At 45.9% G+C, this 18,607-nt stretch overlaps 1 protein-coding gene across 4 annotated transcripts in view; it reads left to right on the forward strand.

Annotated features, from left to right (window-relative positions):
- Nucleotides 1-7,553: 7,553 nt before the first annotated feature.
- The window catches only part of Canx (calnexin), a 35,029-nt gene continuing 23,975 nt past the window's right edge, over nucleotides 7,554-18,607 (forward strand). Inside the window, exons 1-2 of one of the 4 annotated variants that reach the window (XM_087194636.1) lie at nucleotides 7,554-7,724; nucleotides 18,312-18,491. In XM_087194636.1, coding sequence (XP_087050762.1) covers nucleotides 18,315-18,491 — 177 coding nt within the window. In that variant the 5' untranslated portion in view covers nucleotides 7,554-7,724; nucleotides 18,312-18,314. Of the gene's footprint in view, nucleotides 7,725-7,944; nucleotides 8,021-8,521; nucleotides 8,619-14,542; nucleotides 14,645-18,311; nucleotides 18,492-18,607 lie in introns of those variants that run through there. The other 3 variants (XM_087194637.1, XM_087194635.1, XM_087194638.1) reach the window with 3 other exon arrangements.

Genomic DNA, 18,607 nt, shown 5'->3' on the forward strand with positions numbered 1-18,607 from the left:
CTCAAGGTCCTGAGTTTGATCCCCAGTATCAAAGAAAAAGGAAGATGTTAGGTTAAAAGAAATTAAAATATGTCTATACAAAGAGCTGTACACTGTGTATCATGCACCCCCAGTTTTATATCATAATACAGGAAAAGTGTTAACAGCCCAGGTGTCTGTTACCTGTGAATGGATAAACTGTGGTATTTCCCCACACTATAATATTACTGTGCCATCTTAGTTACTTTTCTTGTTGCTCAGTCAAAGTGCCCAACACCCAGAGTTGAAGGAGGAGAGGTCTCAGTTCAGAGTTGGCTGGCCGCAAACTATGAGAAAGAGCGGGGGCCTGCCTTCTGTCCCTGCTACCCTATCCAGGCTACACGCCCACACCCGGGGTGGGGCAGCCTTAACCCTACCCAGAGCCAGCCCAAACCAATCAGTGGACCAATTTAGTAGGCACACACCCTTGATCCCAGCAGCACACACTCTGGATCCAGCCAGCTCGGAAAAGCCCCGTCCATGACTGCATGGGGCTCGTTTCCATTTTTTCCTTCTTTTCTTTTTTGGTACCGGGGATCGAATTCGGGTCCTTGCACTTGCAAGGCAGGCGGGGGAACCACTGAGCTAAATCCCCGGCCCTGGACCTTGCACTTTTGAGGCAGGCAACAGCAGCACTGAGCTAAACGCCTGGCCCAGAGTAGTACTCCATTGTATAAAAAAACCCCAAAACATCTTTATCTGTTCGTCAGTTAATAGGCATTTGGGCTATTTCTTTCTCTTTTTTTTTTGGTACCAGGGATTGAACTCGGGTCCTTGCACTTGCACAGCAGGTGGTGAAACCACTGAGCTAAATCCCCGGCGACCCCCCAAATTATTTTTAACTGAGGAATTTTTTAAAAAGTTTTTTGAGGGCCAGGAATGTAGCTCAGCAGCACTGCACCTGCCTTGTAAGCACAAGGTCCTGAGTTTGATCCCTGGTACAGAAAAAAAAAATTTTTTTTGAGACAGGGCCTTGTTACATACTTTGGTCTGGCCTTGAATTCAATATGTAGCCCAGGCTGGCATGGAACTCACAGTGATCCTCCTGCTTCAGCCTCCTGAGTGTTGGGATTCCAGGCATATACCATCAAGTCTGGCTTAAACTTAGAATTTTTATTTCTGGAATTTTTCATTGGATCAAAGTGCGAGCTAAAACCTTGGAAAACAAAACCTCTGGTAAGGGAGGACTACTGGATACTATATGATTTCATTTACGTGAAACTCTAGAAAAGACTAAATCTTATCTATAGTAATAAGAAACAGATGAGTTTTTGCCTGGGCCTAGTAGCAGGGATTGATTGGAAATGGATGTAAATATAAATTGGGTATAAATATAATAAAAACTGAGCCAGGTGTGGTGGTGTACACCTGTAATTCCAGCACTTGGGAGGCTGAGGCAGGAGGATTGCCTTGAGTTCAAGGTCAGCCTGGGATTCATAGCAAGACCCCCATCTAAGAAAAAAAAACAACCAAGAAAGCAAAACAAAATAAAAAAAAAACTGGTTCCTTGCTCCTAGAGCAGAGTTCCTAAATATATGCAGTTTCCTGGGTGATAAGAGTGTTTCTTGGAATTTAAGATGAGCCCCTTCCAGTCATGCCTCAGTGTATGCCAGTGAGGTGACTGGTGGACCCCAGGCAGCTTCATTTTGGGGGCTGGTGACCAGAGGACTAACTGCATAACCCAACATTGGAACTGTCAACCTTCACCCCCACCTACCGGCCCACCCAGCTGGAGAAGGGGAGAGAGCCTCTCAATTGGAACCAGGGGCCGTGTCAATTGCTCCTCCACAGCAGCTCTTCTGTGCAGACTCCTAGTGGACAGCATCCAGGCTGCTCAGCAGCTGAGGAGCCAGGAGGGCCCGGAAGCCCCAGCACGCCTCCCAGCCCTCCTCCCAAACCTTCCAGGAGGCTGTTCCTGAGTTCCATCCTCCAGGGTGGACAGCAGGTCTGGGTAGAGCACGTTGCTGTGGTCTGTGAGTCATTCTATCCAGCACGTCACAGCACCTGAGGGGCACATGGACACTCTCACATGAATTTGCAGTGGGCTTGATGGAAATGTGGTTGCCTGGCACCCCACTAGCAGCTGGAGCCGAACCCTTCTACCTGTGAGTCTGATGCTGGCTCTGGGTAGAATTGGGTGTCAGAGTTGAATTGCAAGGCCAGGGTGGTGGCAGTAAAAAGGACGTCATTGTAGGTGTCCTGAAGAAAACACCACATGTGGGTTTGGGCCCAGGAGGGACATCAGAGGAGCCTTTTGAGGGCAATGGAAATATTTGGTACCTTCACTGTGATGGTGGTTATGTGTTCTATGCTGTACACTTTTTAAAGTCATGGAACTGTACAATAAAGTTGATTTTTTTTAAGAGGCTGAAGATCCAGGAGATCCAAATCCAGAACAAGGGGCAGAAGAGCAGGCCACGAGAGGTGTGTGTTCACACCACAGGAGGAAGAAGGGCGCTGACAGACCTCCCCCGGACCACAGGATGGGTTCACATTTCCTCGCTTTTGTTTGTACGGTGATCGAACCCCAGGTCTGAACATGTGAGGCAAGCCGTCCACCGATGAGCCACATCCAGGTCTTCTTACTCTGTATTTTGAGACAGGGTCTCACTAAGCTGTGGTCCTCCCCAGAGAGAACACACCTGATCTCAGGACCTGGAGAGCCCCAGATGGGACTGCACCAAGCAGCCATGAGTCTGGGAGCAGGCTGTAGGCAGAGTGAGCCAGCTCGGAGAGGGAAGGCAGGTGGAGGAGGGAGCAGGTGTCAGGTGGCTCTGCGAGGCTGGGCAGCACAGCTCCGCTTCCTCTTCCTCTTCCTCTCCCTGGGTTCCTGCTCACCCCTAGATCCTTGTTAGTGCCAATGTTTCTGCTCCTAATGCCCAAAAGAGCCCCCAGTTATAAACTCTTGAAGGTGGGGGGATATGGGCAATGAGCTATGTCCTGGTCCAGAGGCTGCTGGAGGGGCGCCTCAGTGGTAAAGAGCTTGCCTAGCGTGTGAGGCCCTGAGTTCCAGTGCCAGTGTAAAAACAAAACAAAACAAAAATAACCCGTGTGGGGCCAGGGATTTGGCTTAGTGGCTCTGCCACCTGCCTCGAAAGCACAAGGTCCCGAGTTCAATCCCTGGTACCAAAAAACTCCCCCCAAAACTGTAAAAGACAAACACTAGGAAATATATATAGTTAAGAAATATGCAAAATGTTTACTCTCACTTCAATTAACACACCTTTTTTGCCTGTCCTGTCGATTTGGCAATGCCAGAGTTATGTGGTGGAAAACCAGCCGTTATCAGCCTAACAGCAGGAAAGGCCCAGGGAGAGACAGGTGCTGCCGCTAGTGTGTTCACTCTCTCCTTCACACCAAGGAGGATGCGGGTGGTGCAGGGAACTGTGATGCACATCTGTAAACCCAGGTTCTGGGGAGGCTGAGGCGGGAGGATTGTAAATTTGAGGCCAGTTTGGGCAGTTTTTTTTTGTTTGTTTAACAGTTTTTTGTTTTTGGTACTGGGGATCAAACTTTGCTCTTGCAAACCAGGCACAGTGCCACTGAGATAAATTCCCAGCCCCAGTTTGGGCAGTTTTATGAGACTGCCTTAAAAAAAAAAATTGAAACTGGGTGTAGTGGCACATGCCTGTGATCTCAGCACTCAGAAGCCTGAGGCAGGAGGCTTGCCATGAGTTCCAGGCCAGCCTGGGCTATAGTGAGTTCAAAGCCAGTGTGAACTACATAAGGAGACCCTGTCTCAAAAATTTAAAAAAAAAAAAATCTTGGCAATCATTCCTTCTCAGTACTTATGCTTCCCAACAGTACACAATCTTATAGTTTATTGAATCATTGCCGGGGATTTAGCTCAGTGGTTCTGCCACCTGCCTCGAAAGTGCAAGGTCCCGAGTTCGATCACTGGTACCAAAAAAAAAAGATTTCTAGGTTCAGTTTTGTGAAAAAACAAAGTTAAAAAAATTCCTTCTGAATCATGATTCTATGATAGTTAGATCATGTTCAGGATTTTTTTTTTTTTAACAAACAATGCAGCAACACACTTATTCTGTGAATGCATTTATATACAAGTACTGTACATGTAGTGGTTATATTTTACCAATGGTCGGTAGATAGTAAAGATATATATTCCTGAGATGGAATTGTCAGGTCAAAGGGTATATGTATTTTATTTTGTTTATATTTATGTATTTTTTTTTGTTTTTGTTTTTGTTTTTTTGTGGTGCTGGGGATCGAACCCAGTTTCCCATATGCTAGGCAAGTGCTCTACCTCTGAGCTACATCCCTAGCACCCTTGGTTTCTTTTGAGACAGGGTCTCACTATATAGCCCAGGCTTGCCTTGAACTCACTATGCGGCTCAATCCTCCTGCTTCAGCCTCCCAAATGCAGGGGTTATAGGCATGCATCACCACACCTGGCCTGGCATGTGTGTTTTAAAATGGATACAATAAGTCGCTGATTTAGGAATATTTCAGTTGGGAACTTTCACACATGTACTGTATAAATTCACAGGTGTACTGTATAAGACTCACTTGTCAGAATGTGAATGAATCTGATTTATGAACCTTCTCCTGGAACAGAACTCTGTAAGTTGGAGACTTACTGTATAAATAATTTGTTTTGAGGGCTGGGGATTTAGCTTAGTGGTTCTGCCGCCTGCCTCGAAAGCACAAGGTCCTGAGTTTGAGTCCCAGTACCAAAAAAAAAAACCCATACAAAAATAATTTGTTTTGAAAATCATTGTGCAGATTATAAAGTCAGAATACATTCAACATCCCATCCCTTCTACATCTAAGAACTATAGTTCTTTTTTTTTTTTCCAGTACTGGGGACTGAACTCAGGACCTTGACCCTGCGAGGAAGGCACAAAGCCACTGAGCTAAATCCCCGGCCCTTCTCTTTTCTTTTTGAAACAAGGTCTCACTGTGTTGTCCAGGTTGGCCCTGAACTCCTGGGCTCAAGGGATCCTTCTGCTTCGGTCTCCACATAGTTGAGACTGGCACATGCTGGGCTCTGGTTATCTCTATTAACAAACTAATACCTCAAAATGCCTTTGTGATTCTCAAGAAAAGATCTCATTCTTCAGGGTTTGGACCTCAGTTTCATTTTTTTTTTTTTTTTTTTGAGACAGGGTCTCTTTATGTAGTTCAGGCTGGCCTTGAACTCACTATAGCTCAGGCTGGCCCTAAACTCTCGGTGATCCTCCTGCCTCAGCCTCCTGAGTGCTGGCCTTGTCCATTCTAGAAACCTTCCAAAACCTACTCAGTTCTTTTAAGTACCATCATCTTTGAACATCTTTTCTGGAATAGTTGTTTTGCTTACATATTGTTCCCTTAACTACCTTTTTCTTTCTTTTCTTCCAGTACCGAGGATCCAACTCAGGACCTTGCACTTGTGAGGCAGGTGCAGCGCCAGAGCTAAATCCCCAGCCCCCCTTAACTATTTTTAAGCTCCTTATTTTGAACCTGAGGCACCCAGAATTTGTATGTATGTATGTATGTGTATTATTGGGGATTGAAGCCAGGGCCTTCACCCTGAGCTGCATCCCCAGCCGCCTGTATATATATATATATATACACATTTGCAGTTAATTAGTACACAATGTTTACAGTCTTTGTGTGGAATTGGTACATCTACATAATACATTTTAATTCCTACTTTCCATCACCTTCCCGTCCCTCCCTCTCTCCACCCTCATCCCTTGATCCCTTTCCTTTTTTTTTTGTACATGTTTACTAAATTTAAATTCCAAAACAAAACAAAACATTTACATTCCTTGTGTGGAGACGTACAGGTACAAAATACATTCCAATTCCTTTTCTGGTTATTTATTTGTGGTTTGTTTTTTTTTTTTTTGAGACAGGATTTCACTGTATATTTCAGGTTAGGCTTGAACTCACTGTGTAGCCCAGGGTGACCTCGAATTCACAGCAAACCTTCTGTTGTTTTTTTTGGTACCGGGGATTGAACTCCAGTCCTTGTGCTTGCACAGCAGGCGGTGAAACCACTGAGCTAAATCCCCGGCCCCACAGCAATCCTTCTGCCTCAGCCTCCTGAGTACTGGGATTACAGGCGTGCACCACCTCGCCTGGCATTTTTTGGGGGGTTGTACCAGGGACTGAGACTCAAGACCTTGTGCTTTCGAGGCAGGGGGCAGCGCCAATGAGCTAAATCCCCTGACCTTTGCCTTTTTGACAGGGACTCACTGTGTAGCCCAGGCTGTGCTGTAATTCCAGGTGATCATCCTACCTCAGCCTCTCAAGTGCTGGGATTATGGGGGTGCCTCACCACTCCTGGCCCTAGCTGCCTTTAAAAACTGACAGGATTTCACTAAATTATCAAGGCTGTGCTCAAACTTGTGATCCTTCTGCCTCAAACTCTCAGAGTGCTGGAATTACAAGCTTGTGGCATCACATTCGACCATAATATTTACTTATGTTTGAGACTGGGTCTTAGTATATTGTCTAGGCTGGCCTCCCAACTACTGGGCTCAAGGAATCCTCCTGCTCGGCCTCCCATGAAAGCTGGGACTGTAGGCCTGATCCACCACACCCTGCTTCAGAATTTTGTTCTGCTTTGAATATCCAGTTCTCCAGGTAATTAAGGAAAGCAAAATGCTCAAATTTAGAGGCTGAGTGTTGCCCACGTCACCGATCCATCGCTTCCTCTTTCAGGTGCAGGAGGAAGCAAGCTGGCCTTATTACCAGTGATAAACCAGCCCTGGCATTAGAGCTTTTGGGTCTTCAAATGGGGGCAGAATGTGCTCACGTCGGTAGCACCGATGCAAGTGGAGGCAGAAAGCAGAACCTCCCAAGCTTAGAAAAAACCTGGGCTACCTCCACTTTCTGAGGTTCTCAGTGTATTGGTAAAAGAAAATGTGCGGGTTACAAAAATGGAGGCAGATCTTAGATCTTCCCATCGCACTACCCCTTCTCTCAAGTCCCGTGGTCTAATCTTCAGGCGACATCACAGATGCGGAGTCCGGCCCCAGACCGTCTACTCCGGACCGAGCGGTGTCGGGTGAGGTCGGCGTGGCAGGGCCTGTGCCTGGCGCAATGACTGTGCAGTAACCTGGCGCCACAGCGCACCCGCAGACCCGCGCTCGCCGCACCAGGGGTGACCCGATCTCCCTCCCCTTCATTCATTTCTCTGCCATGCACTCTTGCCGCGAAGGCACCAAATTCTCGCGCGGGGTTCAGGCACTTGAGGGCCCGGAGCCGTCAGACGGAAAAGTCGCGCTCGCACGCAGTAAAACAAGGGGGAATCAGCGCGCGGGAGCGCCACCCAAGCTCGCCCCGCCCCAAGACGCGCGCGCCCCGGAATCCCAGTCGTGGCCCGCCCTCTTGTCTTTTGCCCAACCATCAGCCACTTCCTGCCTCACTCTCAACCAATCCTCACGCTCCACGAAGAATAGCCCTAGGGGGCGTATGGGAAGGTGTGTAGAGCGATGACCTCGCTGACCAACCGACTCTCGAAGTTTGCGTGAGGGGCGGGACCTGGCGCCAGCCCGAGCTACTCAGGAGCGAGGGGCCGGCGCGGGGCCGGGCTTCGTGCGGTGGGGCTCGTCGCGCGGAGGCCGCGGTACCCGAGGCCTCTTGGTTCTGCGGCACGTGACGGTCTGGCCACCTGGGCCGCTGTCTCCACTGCAGCGCGGGGCCAGGTGTTGGGTGGGAGAAGGCGCGGGCACCGCCGGTGCTCCCTGGAGGCTGAGGTGAGACGAGAGAGGCCTGCCCGACGTCTGCAGCTGAGGAGCCTGGGGGCCTGGGCGCTCGGCGCGGGCGAAGGGGCCGGGCGTGGCCGTGCCGAGGGGTCTGGCCGGCTTTCGGGGGCCGGGCCGAGTGACCGCGCGTGAGGGGCGCGGCCGAGCGCAGGCCCAGCGCCGGGAGCCAGGCTCGGCCCGGGAGGCGTGGCAGGTGTCCGGGCCTCGGTTGACCTCTGGGGTCGCGGCGCTTTCCCAGGACGGTGCCTCAGGGCTGCCCGGGCCTGCGGCGCGCGGAGCCCGCCGAGGTCTGCAGGGGTCGGGCCTTGCTGGGGAGAAGGCGTGGGAGCGGCGAGCGGGGTCGGAGGGAGGCGGGGACCCCGAGCGGGCGCGAGAGGAGCCGGGAATGTTCCAGAACGCGCGGCGGTGGCGGCCTCGCTCCCCCGCCGCAGCGCCTGCTTGTGGGTGAGGAGCGGGCGCCCGCGGATCCCGGCGCCGCGGCGGGCAAAGCCCGGAAGCCCCCAGTCGGGCCAGGCCCCGGCGGGACCGGGCCGCGCCGAGCCGCGAGCGCCGAGGTGGTCGTTTGTTGCTAACTGAATCTAGCAGTTTCCTTACTTCTTTGCCTCAGCCAGTAATAAATATAATGGTGGTCTTGTGAGGCTTAAATAAAGACGTGTATGGAGTAGGACAGAGAGGCCTGCTCTCTAGTAACTACCCAGTAAGTAATTACTGTAATAAATTATGATGCCTTGGTCCACTATACTGATGTCCTAGTCTTTGAGTTGGGTAAATCCCGTTTCTCAGGCCCTGAAGTCACGTTCACGGTGGCGGGACTAAAGCTGGACCTTGTTAATTGACTGCTGGGGGATGACCGTAGTGATTGCTGTGGAGCTGAAGAGGACAAAGGTGAACCGCAGTCAGTCTCTGCCTCCAATTTAGGAAATGGAAAGAGTTGCTTAGTTTTAAAAATAAAGTGTTTGTAAAAATTTTTTAAGAGGAAGCATTGTATTGAACCGTACAATCCTTTTATATCTAGATCTTTTCCACCGGTATTTGAGGGTCATGAGTAGAGTCAATTTCATGTTGTATATCTGCTAGAATTAAACTTAGAGCAGAAGTAAAAATCTGTGGGAGTTCTGTTTTATACCAGCCAGAGTGCACAAACAAGCTAGGTCACTGGACCGTAGGAAGGCTCTGAGTGAACAGAGAGGTACAGGCATTGCCCAACAGAAATTGTCTAACTTGTCTGAAAATGGATGTCAGCATCTCTGCTCCCCCCACCTTACTACTATCTTAACCCAACAGTTCAGTTAGCTCAGTATCTTCCAGGGGCCACAAGGCCTCCCAAATGTTTTGACAGAAGCTGCTGCAGTTTTGGCATTCACACTGGATCTTTTGAGTTAGGGTTCACCTTGCTTGTAGATAGTTTAAGGGAATGAAGTGACAGTTGACGCATACAAATGCAGGTTTCTGAGACTTCAGTTGTGGGCTCAGTGTGGTACCTAGCTTAAGTGCCCCTTTGGAGCCCAGCTTTTAAAATAGGAATGATAGTCTCTCCGTATGCCTCACCTGGTGGATAGGAAACTATTTTGAAAATTGTAATGAACAGTGCAAATAGAATTGGCAGCTCATAGTGCCTAGGAAATCATAGACGTGCCTAAGCATTGATTTAATCTACATAGCTTACTGTAAAACTTAGCAGGTAAGTTCTGAGTGAATGCCTAATTATGGTAAAAAAAAAAACCACAAAAACTTTTTTTTTTTTTTGGTGGTACTGGGGATCGAACTCAGGATCTTGTGCTTGTGAGGCAACAAAAATACTTTTAAATTAAGCTTAACTGTGAGTTGTAAAATTAAAAATTTTAAAGAAATTTAGCATATTTTGAGTATTCACATCCTAAACCTACTTAGTTTATTTAAAAACTACTATGGAAAATTATTTTAATGTTCCTGTCAATGAAAATACAATCCAAACTATGTAAATAAGGCAATATAGATCTATTTTTAAAGGGATATCCAGCCAGTCATGGTGGTGCACACCTGTAATGCCAGCACTTGGGAAGAGAGGCAGGAAGATCGCCTTGAGTTCAAGGCTAGCCTGAAGTACATATTGAGACCCTGTCTCAAAAAAAAAGGGTTACACATTTTCATTGACCAACACTCGGGGTGCTGTGTCTTTTCCTCCCTTAAATGTTTAAGTTTTACTTGCATTTTATTTATACGTGAACCCTAAAGGGTAGCACTATTATCATTTTATAGATAAAGAAATTGAGGCCCAGAATTTAGTAATTGAGCCAAGATAACAAGTTATTGGGCCAGGGATTTAGCTCAGTGGTTTCGCTGCCTGCTGTGCAAGCACAAGGACCTGAGTTCGATCCCCGGTACCAAAAAAAAAAAAGAAATAACAAGTTATTAAGTAGCTCACCAAGGATTGTGACTTGAGTTTCAGCTCATAAACATATCTCTAGCTATGACTTTGGACAAATTAATATAATTTATTTTAATTGTCTTATATGTAAAAGAGGGGTGTAAGGTTCTTGTGAAGATTATTAGACTATCTCAGATGTCTAAAACCCACAAAACTTAAAATTTTTGAAATAAATTTTATTTTAATTTTGTCCCATTTTCCCCACAAGCCCCCCTTTCCTTTCTGTTTCTCACACCAGAGAAAATGCGGTATTTAAACACGTGTGCGGTTTATTTCACTGAGAGTATGGTCTCAAGGTCCATCCATTTAGCTATAAATGGTCTTGGGCCGGAGATTTAGCTCAGTGCCACTGCCTGCCTTGAAGGCACAAGGTGCCAAGTTCGGTGGTACCAAAAAAAAGAAAAAAAAAAAAAGGTCTGAAGCTCATCCTTTATGTCAGAGTAGCACTCCACTGTATTAAAAAAAAACATTTTTTGGGCAGAAGATTTAGCTCAGCGGCATAGCACCTACCTGGAAGCATGAGGTCTTGAGTGTGATCCCCAGTACCAAAAACAACCAAACAAAAAAAAACCATACCAGGGATTGAACTCAGGACCTTGTGTTTGTGAGGCAGGTGCTGTGCCACTGAGCTAAATCCCCAGCCCCCACAAAACACATCTTTATCCACTTATTGGTTGATGGGCAATTGGGCTGTTTCCAAGATTTAGCTATTACAAGCTGTGCCACTATAAACATGGATGTGCATATATTGCTGTGGTATGATGGTTTTAATTCTTTTGGGAAGATACCAAGAAGAGGAATAGCTGGGTTAAATGGGACCTCTAGTTTTAGTTTTTTTGAGAAATCACACTGATTTTCACAGTGGTTGCCCCAGTCTGCACTCCCACCAACAGTGGAGCATGGTTTCTTTTCCCCACAGCCCCACCAGCATTGGTTATTGGTTGATTCCTTGATAGCAGCCATTCTTTCTGTAAATTTGCACCTTTACATAATCTCTTGGTTCTTATTTTTCCCCCTTCCCCTGCCCTCCTCCCTTCAACCCCTCCATCCCTCCTACTTACAAAGACTTTGTTGCCATGTTTTCATTTTCTCATATTAATTTCATTCCCTTCTCTCCTTTCCCCTACCCCTCCCACCTCCCCTTCCCCTTTGTCCCTTTTCTTCCTGTTTCACATTATCTGTTATACCTTTTAGTCCTTATTCACACTTTCAGTTTCTCACACTGGAGAAACTAGTATTTACACATGGAGCACTATTTATTTATTTATTTAGTACTGGGGATTGAACTCAGACCTTGCTCTTGCGAGGCAGGCAGTGAAACCACTGAGCTAAATGCTGGTACCAAAATAAAATAAAATAATGTGCTGGAAGGGTCAGGGATTTAGCTCAGTGGTTCCGCTGCCTGCCTCACAAGTCCAAGGTCCCTGAGTTCGATCCCCAGTACCAAAAGAAAAGGCTATCTTTCTTCCAGTGGAAGAACCACTACCAAAAAAAAAAAAGAACAGTTGCATTGCCTTAAACATTTTTTCTATATTTCACCTGTTGCGCCTCCCCAAAACCCTGGCAACCCGTCCTTTTTACTGTCTATAGTTTTTCCTTTTTCAGAATGTCATATATTTGGGATAATACAGCTTGTCATTTTTGCAGACTGTCTTTTATACTTATCAGTATGCATTTAAAGGGGCCAGGGATTTAGCTCAGTGGTTCCAGCGCCTGCCTTGAAAGCGCAGGGTCCTGAGTTTGATCCCAGTACAAAAAAAAAAAAAAATGCATTTAAAATTCACCTGTGTCTGTTTCTGGCTTGAGTGCTCATTTTTTTTCAGTTGCTGAACAGTATTTCATTGTGTGGATGTATTACAGTCTGTTTATCCGCTCACCTGTTGAAGGAACTTTTAGTGCTTCCATGTTTTTGTTTTTGATGGTGATGACTGAACCAAGGGCCTCATGAGCATTAAGCTCCTGCTCCATCACAGCTACACCCCAACTTTTGTTCTCTTTTTTTTTGGTACCAGGGATCAAACTTAGGACCTTGCACTTGCCAGGCAGGCAGCAAAACCACTGAGCCAAATCCCTGGCCCTTTCTGTTCACTTTTTTTTTTTTTTTTTGTCCTGTTCATCTTTTAATTGGATTTTCTTATTTTTAAGTTTGAGGTTTTTGTGTACTTTAAAACAAGTCCTTCACTAGATACATCTTTTCAAAAATATTTTCTTTTTAGGGGGTTTTGTGACAAGGTCTTGCTGTGTAGTGCAGGGTGGCCTTGAACTCACGGCAATCCTCCAAGTGCCAGGATTACCGATGTGTACTACCATGCCAGGCTTTTTAGTTTGTGATTGTCTTTTAATTCTCTTGTATCTTCACGGGGTAAAGTTTTAAATTTAATATACAGGATAAACTTAGCAATTTTTCTTAAACATACAGAGTTTTTAATGTTGTATGAAAAACTCATTGCCAGACTCAAGGTCACCAACTTTTTTTTCAAGGGATATTTGGAGACAGGACCTCTTAAGCTGCCAAGGGTGGCTCAGATTTAGAATTCTCCTGCCTCAGCCTCCTAGAATTCGGGGATTTCAGGCATGTGCCACCATGCCTGGGTTCTCCCATTTTTTTAGAAAACATGTAGCACAATATCCTTTTTACATTTCCACTCAGTTGGTGAATATAAGTACTACGTCTTGGACCACTTTTGGTATAAGTAGTAGGTGTAGTAAGGATTGTTGCATTAATGTCTGATTTTCATTCATTATGGGGAGAATTAAGATCACCTTAAAATGCATTGTTTTGAATTGTTTGCAAATGTGGACACATCTCTAACAATATTTAGAAAACAGACCAGCTCAGTAGTGGCTGTTAGAACTAAAATAGATCTGCTAACTGGTGTTTTCTTGAGAGTATTGGTGCATTGTAGTTGAAACGTCACACCAAAAATTGGCTGTGGCGGACGCTCCCAGTGTGCAGATGTGAGAAGGACTGGCGCAGTTTGGCGGCGGTGTTTCCTGCTGCCTTCACAGCCCTCTGGGCCCTGTGAACACACAAAGTCCAGCTCTGTAGCTCTGGGTGCAGGAAAAGTGGTGGGAGAGGAGTGCATTCCCTGGAGCATGGAGACATCCTCTGCCTGACTGAAGAGCTCTTTCCCTTCCATTGGGGCAGGTAGTTCTGCTTCCCCCATGAGCCTGTGTCCCCTTCAGTCCCTTGGTTCCTGCTCTGGGTCATCAGATCTGTGATGCTGCCCTGTTCTGGATCATTTACTTTGCTGCTATTTTCTAGTGAGGCTTCCTGTGCTCTGTCTCTGTTGCATCTCCGTGTGAAACCACACAGTTCCATGTTGTCTAGTGCAGTAGAAATCCGGAATTTGGATTCTTGGATATGCTTATTGGTTGTCCTAATGAGTTTCACTCATTAAGGACTAAGTCTTAGTTCCTAAGGTGTAAAAGAAAATGAGACTAATACCTCATACAAGGTTTACATGAAATAATGTATGAAAATATTTTATAAACTGGACAGCAAACACAAATTATTCATAAACCCTAGTCAGTGATTCTCAAAGTCGTTCCTGAGGGCCAGGGATTTAGCTCAGTGGTTCAGGTGCCTACCTCGCAAGTGCAAGGTCCTGAGTTGATCCCCGGTACCAAAAAAAAAAAAAAAAAAAAAAGTGGTTCTTGGGCCAGCAGCCTTACTATCCCCTTGGAACTTGTTAGAAATTAATTAAAATCCCATCAAACCAGTCCCAGTCCAGCCCAGCCTGGAGTCATAACTTCAGAGATGAGCCCAGGAATCTATTTTTTTTTTTTTTTTTTTTGGTACCAGGGATGGAACTCAGGACCTTGTGCTTGTGAGGCAGGCGGTGGAATCACTGAGCTAAATCCCTGGCCACTAGTAATCTATTTTAACAGCCCCTCCCTCCAAGGCGATCTTGATGCCTACTCAAATTTGGGACGAACTGTCCTACTTTATCAGATTTAAAAACCAGGCCTCATGAGGCATGGTAGCAGGAGGATCACAAGTTCAGCCCCAGCCTGGGGAATTTAGTGACTTAGTGAGACCCTGTCTCAAAAATACAGGAGTTAGGGATGTAGCTTAATGGAAGGGCTCTGAATTCATCCCCAGGTACTACAAAAAACATAAAAGCACCCCAGACAAAAATCACTTGAAGACAGTGGTCTTACTCTGCCCGGATGGCTTTCTCACAGCTCCAGATGCCTGGCATAAGACCAGGATGAGGCTGCTGTCAGGCAGGCCTTCTGTCGGGTCTTCCTGACTTGCCACCCTGCCTGTGTCTACACACGGCCTTTGCCCTGTGCTTGTGTCTGTCCTGATCCTCCTCCTCCACGCAGACCAGCTCTGCTAGTCCCTGAGACTGCATCTAACCTTACCTACTGAAGACTGTTTCCATACACAGGCACATTGGAGGCTGGTGGTGGGCTGCGCTGTTCAGTCCCTAATAACAACAACAATACTTCAACAAATTAAATATTGTAGAAGAAAATAAGCTTTACCTTTTTGAAGGTAAGTACTTAGTCCAGCGGACCATCGTTCTGTTTAGCTTTTCCTTGAAAAACTGTTCCAGCACCAATATCTAGTCTTTAATTCGTTGGTTTGTGCTTTAATTAGCAACAACAGCCTTTCCACATTTATGTTACTTTTTGTGATGCTGGGGCCTCATATATTCTAGGCAAGTGCTAATCTCAGATTGTTTTACCTTTTTTTTTGGTACGGCGGATTGAACTCAGGACCTCGTGTTTGAGAGGCAGGCTGCGGCATCACTGAGCTAAATCCCCAGCCCACGTATTTCTATTATTGTGAAACAGATCTTCAGAACTTTTCATTTTGCAGAATTGCAACTGTGTGCTCATTAAACAACAAACGCCTTTTACTCTTTCCCCCAGACTGTTTACAATTTTGCTTTCTGTATCTGTATTTAACTGTTAGAGATACTTCATGTAGTGCAGTGAGGTAGTATTTTGACCTTTCGTAACTGCTTTGTTTTCCTTAGCATAGTGTCTTCAAAGGGCACCCTTGTGATCACATGTGACAGGATGTCCTTCAGGACTGAACAGTAGTCCCTTGTATGTATGTGCCTTATTTTGTTTATTGATTCTTCCATTAGTGCACATTTGGGTTGCTTTGGCCTCTTGGCTGTTGTGAATAGTGCTCCTGTGAATGTGAGCGAGCAGGTATATATCTTTGAGACCCTGCTTTCAGTTATTTTGCCTACACACTCAAAAGTGGGGTAACTTCCATAGCAGTCAATATTTTATAATCCCATCCACAATACACAGGATTTCTAACTTCTTTTCCCTATCAAGACTTGGTGACTGTTGAACAATATGCCTGAGTACATTTTTAGTAAAATTTGATGGGGTTTTTTTGGCAATGCTGGGGATGAAACTTAGGGTCTTGAGGCTTCTAGGCACATGTTCTGACACTGAGCTACAACCCTAGCCCTGAAGACATTTTTAAAAAGTTTTCAAACTTTTTATTTTGAGACAGGGTCCTGCTGTGTAGTTCAGGCTGGCCTCGAACTCATGGTGATCCTCCTGCTCTAGCCTTCCCAAGTGCTGGGACTACAGATGTGTGTCACTATGCCTGTCTCTAGACTTCAGTGTTTTTACAATGTTTTTATCATAGTGGCTTTTAGTTGAAATTATGGTTTTTGCTGGTTTTAGAACATGGAAAGGAATTATAGTCAGCAAAGAAAGCAAACCACTGGCCAGAAGTAATTGGCCAGGAAAACAGCATAGTCCACAGTTTGTCTTTCAAAAGAAAACAATATTTACATGGATTTTATTTTATTGTTATGGTGATGATTTTGGGGTTTTTTTTTTTTTGAGACAGGATCATGCTGTGTAGTTCAGGTTGGCCTTAAACTCACTATATAGCATAGGCTGCCTTTGAATTTGCAGTGATCTTCTTGCCTCCATTCACAAGTGCTGGGACTACAGGCATGTGCTGCTACAGCTGACTTTCATGCGTTTTAGGGTTTGTTTGGTTTGGTTTGGTTTGGTTTGGTTTGTGGCATGCCTCCTTAGAGCAGAAAGCAAAAATGAACAATGAACCTCGGTGTGCATGAAAGAAGTGGGAAGTGTCTTGACTGGGGTGAGTGAGGGTTTCTTGGGAATACCATGTAGAGCATTCTGAGGTAAAGCACTCTGGTACCTAGAGGGCACAGAGTTTTGCAAGAAAAAGTATCAGGTTGATTGTTAGTTGCTTTTCTCTTGTTGCTGAGACAGAATACATGACACCCAAAGTTGAAGGGGACAGGTTTATTTGACTTACAGTTTGTAGAGGTTTCAATCCATAATCAGCAGGCTCCAAGGCAGGGTTGCAGAGGGGCAACAGTTTATGGGAGCAGAACACAAAAAAACCAACAAGGAACCTTAACAATGTCTTTCTGCACCTTTTCTCTTATTCAGACTACGGGGATTAGGGTGGTGCCAAACCCATCACTCAACAAATGGTGGTTTTGTGATCACACAAAACCCTTAACCCTAGCATCACACATTCCAGACTCAGCTACCTTTGAAAAAGACTGCATGAGGCTTTGGGGGACATCCAGGTGCAGCCACAACAGGTGACAAACCTGTTACTTGAGTGTAGGATGGCTGCAGAGAGTAAGAAATGAAGCCAGTAGTAATATAGGCCATTGGTACCCTGGTACTAGCAGTACAGAAACAGGAAAGGTGAGGGTTGATTGGGTGGACAGAGGTAATAAAAAATAAAGGCTACTCTGTGCCCTGTGTTGTGTATGTACATGCGTGTGTTTTGCACTTGCAGTTGTGTATCATCTACTTATTTCTTTACCAACCTCTTGGCCCTGTCTTTTGGGCCTCAAAACAGAATCTGCCCACTACCAGACTGTGCTGTACGTCCATGTGACTCAGTGCTTATTTCTTAGATCTGTGGTCCTTGGAGAGGGCCCACTTACCACCCAGACAGCCCAATGTAGATAACTCAGGGCCCCAGTGCGTAGAAGATTGCTATGAGTGGCTGGGCTTTGGTTTAATATTTTGCTGTGGAACCCTGAAGCCCCGATTAGAAAAGAGGTTATATACACTTGATGACTTTTACAGATGGAGGTTTTTGTTTTTTTGGTACCAGGAAGCAATCGAACTTGGGACCTTTTGCTTGCGAGGCAGATGGCTGAACCACTGAGCTAAATCCGAGGCCCAAGTGCTTTTATGTATTTATTTTTTTGGTGCCGGGGATTGAACTCTGGTCCTTGCCGCTAGCGCAGCAGGCAGCAAAACCACTGAGCTAAATCCCCAGCCCCGAGTGCTTTTATTTTTTAAAAATTAAGACAAGGTCTTGCTTAGTTGCCCAGACTGGCCTCCGACTTGTTGATCCTCTTGCTTCAGCCTCCTAAGTAGCTGGGATTACAGGCCTGCATGAAGTCAAATCTTTACCCGATTGGGGCCAGGGACTTAGCTCAGTGGTTCTGTTGCTTACCTCACAAGCGCAAGGTCCTGAGTTTGATCGCCTGTACCAAAAAAAAAAAAAAAAGAAGTCCTGGGGACACAGCTGCTCCAAGTTTGGGCTGGGAATTTAGCTCAGTGGTTCTGGTGCCTGCCCCCGCAAGCACAAGGACCCGAGTTCAATCCCCGGTATCAGAAAAAATCTACCTGATTGTTAGGAAAACCCCTTAATCTTTTTGGGCTCACTTTCCTTAAGAGTTTCTTTTAGCTCTTTGATTTGGAAGCCTTAATTTTATTTATTTATTTATGTTTGTTTGTTTGGTACCAGGGATCGAACTTGGGTCCTTGCGCTTGCCCAGCAGGCGATGAAACCACTGAGCTAAATCCCCGGCCCATTTGTTTTTTTGTTTTGAGACAGGGTCTCACTACGTTGTTCAGGCTGCCTTTGAACTTACTATGTAGCCCAGGCTGGCCTCCAACTCACAGCAGTCTTCCTGCCTCAGCTTCCCAAGTGCTGAGATCACAGGGGTGTGCCATCATGCCTGGCTGGAAGCCTTAATTTTTTTTGTTGTTCTTTTTTTTGGTACCGGGGATCAAACTCGGGACTTTGTGCTTGCGCAGCAGGAGACAGAACCATTGAGCTAAATCCCCAGCCCATGGAAGCCTTAATTTTTCACTGGGGTGAGGGGAAGGAAAGGATAAGTGGTTTATATGAAATTTAAAATAGGAGCAGCACATTTAATTTACTACCCTTTTTGTAGATCATGGAAGGGAAGTGGTTACTGTGTGTTTTACTGGTCCTTGGAACTGCTGTTGTTCGGGCTCATGATGGACATGATGATGATATGATCGACATTGAGGATGACCTTGATGATGTCATTGAAGAGGTGGATGACTCAAAATCAAAACCAGATACCAGCACTCCTCCTCCATCTCCAAAGGTTTGATTTTTTGTTTGTTTGTTTGTTTGATACCGGGGATCAAACTCGGGACCTTGCACTTGTGAGGCAGGTGCCAGAACCACTGAGCCAAATCCCGGGCCTTCCAAAGGTTTGAT

Source organism: Heterocephalus glaber, unplaced genomic scaffold (assembly GCF_053883595.1).
Source record: "Heterocephalus glaber isolate CG9 unplaced genomic scaffold, H.glaber_assembly_v1.0 deba00001606, whole genome shotgun sequence".
Taxonomy (NCBI): Eukaryota; Metazoa; Chordata; class Mammalia; order Rodentia; family Bathyergidae; genus Heterocephalus; species Heterocephalus glaber.